The sequence below is a fragment of the Manacus vitellinus genome, unplaced genomic scaffold (assembly GCF_001715985.3).
Source record: "Manacus vitellinus isolate BGI_N305 unplaced genomic scaffold, ASM171598v3 scaffold_25_pilon, whole genome shotgun sequence".
Lineage (NCBI taxonomy): Eukaryota > Metazoa > Chordata > Aves > Passeriformes > Pipridae > Manacus > Manacus vitellinus.
The window spans coordinates 10,710,980-10,714,441 of NW_021939882.1; the positions used below are offsets into that span (position 1 = coordinate 10,710,980).

A 3,462-nucleotide genomic window follows, 5' to 3' on the forward strand; every position below is an offset into this window, starting at 1 on the left:
CTGCGTGGTCCCCAGTGGGAGGGGGCAGTGGGAGGGGGCTCTTGGCAGAGTGTGATGCCTCATGTCTTCCTCAGTGCCTGTCAAAGGGCGATCCTTCATCCCCCTCACGCCCCGAGAGAAAAACCTGTGCCCCGGCGCCTCCGAGGAAGCTTTTCTCAACAGCACCCTCAGCACCCTCCTCCTCCCCGCCCTCTACTCCGTGGTCCTGCTCGTGGGGCTGCCAGCCAACGCTCTGGCCTGCTGGGTGCTGGCCACCAACTTCAGGAGGTGTTCCAGCACCCTCTTCCTGCTCAACCTGGCTGGTGCTGACCTGCTCTTTGTCCTCCTGCTGCCCTTCAAGATCTCCTACCACCTCTTGGGCAACCACTGGCTCTTTGGGGACTACTTGTGCCGTACCATGGTGGCCTTCTTCTATGGGAACATGTACAGCTCCGTCCTCTTCCTCACCTGCATCGGCCTGGAGCGCTACATCTCCGTGGCACACCCGTTCCTGTGGAAGGGCTCCAGCTGGACCAGGGGCAAGGTGGGCATCTGTGTGGGCATCTGGCTGGTGGTGGGGGCTGGCATGAGCCCTCTGCTTTTGCACTCCCAGACACAAGATATCTCGAGCCTGAACATCACGACATGCCACGATGTCCTAGAAAAGGGAACACACATGTTCTTCCGCTACTATTTCCTCTCCCTGGTGGGGCTGGGCTTTGGTTTGCCCTTCGTGCTCATGACCATCTCCTACAGCTGCATCCTGGCGCGGCTGCTGGCCAAGGGAAGGTGCTATGGGCAGGTGGTGCGTGTCCTGGCCCTGGTCCTCCTGGTCTTCATCCTCTGCTTCACCCCCAGCAACGTGCTGCTCTTCATCCACTACATGCTGGAGCCCACGGGGTGCCACAACATCACCTACTTCTGGTATGCCCTGGCCCTGGTGCTCAGTGCCTTCAACAACTGCTTTGATCCCTTCATCTACTTCTACATCTCCCAGGATTTTCGGGGCTGGGTCCAGGATGCCAGAGGCCGCTGCCTGCGGGGGCTGGAGTCCTCGATGGGGAGGTCCACGGAGAAGACAGCCTTGCCCCTGAGGTCCAGTGAGCAGAGCCAGGGGGTGCCAGGCTGTGTCCTCCTGCCCAGCGAGGAGGGATCCTGCAGTGTGGTGCCCAACACGAAGGGCTGGCAATAGACTTGGGCAGAAAATCCCACCTGGATCTGAGGTTCACTATGACTTTGCCCCAGTTTTGCAGTTTTGCTGGCACTGCCCCATTCCATGGGTCCCCCAGCTGGGTGCCTGGCCCTGGCACCTTGATCTCCCCACCTGCCACACCCTGGCATCCCTCACCACTCCTCCTGCAGTGAGCAAACCCTCCAGAGTACAAATAAACCTTTATTTCTCCCTGCTGGTGGCAGGAACAGGTATAAACCCCCTCCCTGAGCAGGGGCTGTCCTCCATTGCTGGACTACACACTGGGCACACACGGCCAGCCCTGCTCCTGTTGTCCCCCCCCAAAATATGCCACAGTAAATACAAGAAGGGAAGGGGGAGTGACTTGGGTGTCCAGACCCTGCCCCATGGGCCCAGTGCTGGAGAGGGGACATGCTGTGTCCCCCTGTGCTGGCAGACACGGTGTGCCTCCCTGCCTGACACGGTGCAGTGCTGCCAAAACATGCAGGCACCACGCTTCCACTTTTATTTTCCCTTTTACTTGCTTCCCTCGGTGCTGGGCTCCATGACAGATGTGCCACTCATGAGTGAGAGCACGTGTGGCAGCATCCCCAGTCCTCCCAGGAGGGGGTACCAGGGCTCAGCATGCCGGTCCCCACTAGTCCCTTGGTGGCCACCAGTCCCCAATCCTTGCCCGGCTCCAGCGTAAGGAGGAGGAGAGCGTGGATTCCGTGATGTGGGAGCGTGGGGGACCCATCACTGCTGCCACCCAGGTCAGTGGCTGCCCCTTTGGCCAGGTGGGTCACAGCTCACGTCACCGGCTGGCCCGGCCCCGGGGTTTGGCCATCGCTCTTCCTGAGGATGACGCTGCTGAGCTCCTGGATGAGTCTGTCATTGATGGGCGAGGGAGGCTGCAGGCTCCTCTTCCTGGGCAGCTCCAGGGAGCTCTCTGCACCAGGACTGCTCCCCGGTGTGGCTGCCTGCTCCCAGTCCCTGTCCAGCGCCAGGGAAGGCTCCACATTCCTCTCCAGAGAGGCTGTTTTGGTGGGTCTGAGCCCCTGGGTCGGAGCTTTGCCGCTCTCCAGGTTCAAGCCCCTTTCGAGGGACACGGCTTTGGTGACAGAGGGACCTGTCACCCTCTGGGCCGGGCTGGCAGGCAGCGAGGAGCGCAGTGGGGTGGCTGGGGGCTGCTCAGGGAATGGGGCTGGTTTCTTGGACCTGTCCACGGGGGGCACGGCCGACAGGTCTGCCAGCAGCCCCTGCCCCAGGTCCAGCACGGCCAGCTCGGGGAAGTTCCCCACCTCCTCGTACACAGGATCAGCGTCCACCTCCTTCTCCTGCTGCTCCTCCAGGGAGTCCTGGTGAATCTTCATGGGCTGGGGAGGGCAGGGGGTCAGGGTGAGGGGCACTGTCCACACTGCTCAGCTAGACCCCTCCGTCCCCCCTCACCTTGCCCTCCCTGCACTCGGGCACTGCCTGGGAAGCTTTGCCCCTCACTATGGGGCTGATGCCCACAGAGGACCCACCCTCCATCAGGTCTCTTGGCTCAGGCACTGCTGCCCCTTTCCTCCTCATCACTGATGGAGGGGGAGCATTTTGGTCCTTGCCAAGGCACGGTCCATGCCACCAGCCCAGCAGCCCTTGGCAAAGGGGCTCTGGGGTGGGGAGGGCAGGTGGATGCCCACATAGAGCTCAAAGCCAGGTGAGGTGAAGTTCAGCAATAACTTGAGGAGGAGGAGGACCCAACCTGTTTCCTTGCATTTCTTACACTGATCCCCTCTGGGCAATGTGTGCCCAGTGAGAGAGGCTCTGGGAACTGGGCTGGACTGTTGTGGTCTTGCTCGCCCACAGCGGGACCATGCAGGGACCCCCATCCCCAGGTGCAGGACATGCAGAGCAATGGGCACCCCCTCTGCCACACAGCACGTGCAGCATGGCCTGGGCATAGGTGGGATGCTGTAGGTGAGCCCTGGCTGCTGTAGCCAGCAGGAGCAGTGCAAAGCCAGCCACGGACACGCTCCACGTGTGCAGGTACTTACAAAGAACATGGACAAAGTCCTTCGTGTGTGCAGGCGGCGCTGGAAACAGAGGAGACGGGCACAGGTAAGCACAGAGGGCATGGGGCAGGAAGGCAGAGGAGGGGCAGTGGGGTGCAGCACCCCCCACGTGGGGTCTGCAGGCACAGAGAGCTGCCACGGACACGAGCACAGCACCCAGCACCCAGCACCCAGCACACACACCGCCGAGCACAGGGACACACACCCACAGCACCCGGCGGTGCCGGGCAGCACACACCCACCCCACGGGCTCTG

The 3,462-nt window shown here is 62.0% G+C and overlaps 2 protein-coding genes across 2 annotated transcripts in view; one reads left to right on the forward strand and one right to left on the reverse strand.

The window, feature by feature from the left end:
* Positions 1–61: 61 nt before the first annotated feature.
* On the forward strand, positions 62–1,171 carry LOC103764057 (proteinase-activated receptor 3). Its single transcript, XM_029960216.1, has one exon. The coding sequence runs from the start codon at positions 62–64 to the stop codon at positions 1,169–1,171; it is 1,110 nt and encodes a 369-aa protein (XP_029816076.1).
* Positions 1,172–1,959: 788 nt separating this feature from the next.
* Positions 1,960–3,462, reverse strand: part of ARAP3 (ArfGAP with RhoGAP domain, ankyrin repeat and PH domain 3) — a 25,099-nt gene continuing 23,596 nt past the window's right edge. Inside the window, exons 31-32 of the mRNA XM_029960217.1 lie at positions 3,190–3,339; positions 1,960–2,526 (exon numbers count right to left, since the gene is read on the reverse strand). Of these exons, the coding sequence (XP_029816077.1) occupies positions 1,960–2,526; positions 3,190–3,339 (717 nt within the window). The remainder of the gene's footprint in view (positions 2,527–3,189; positions 3,340–3,462) is intronic.

Bases quoted from the DNA above. Each gene is read 5' to 3' on its own strand.
- LOC103764057 (XM_029960216.1), top strand. From the start codon at position 62: ATGTCTTCCTCAGTGCCTGTCAAAGGGCGATCCTTCATCCCCCTCACG.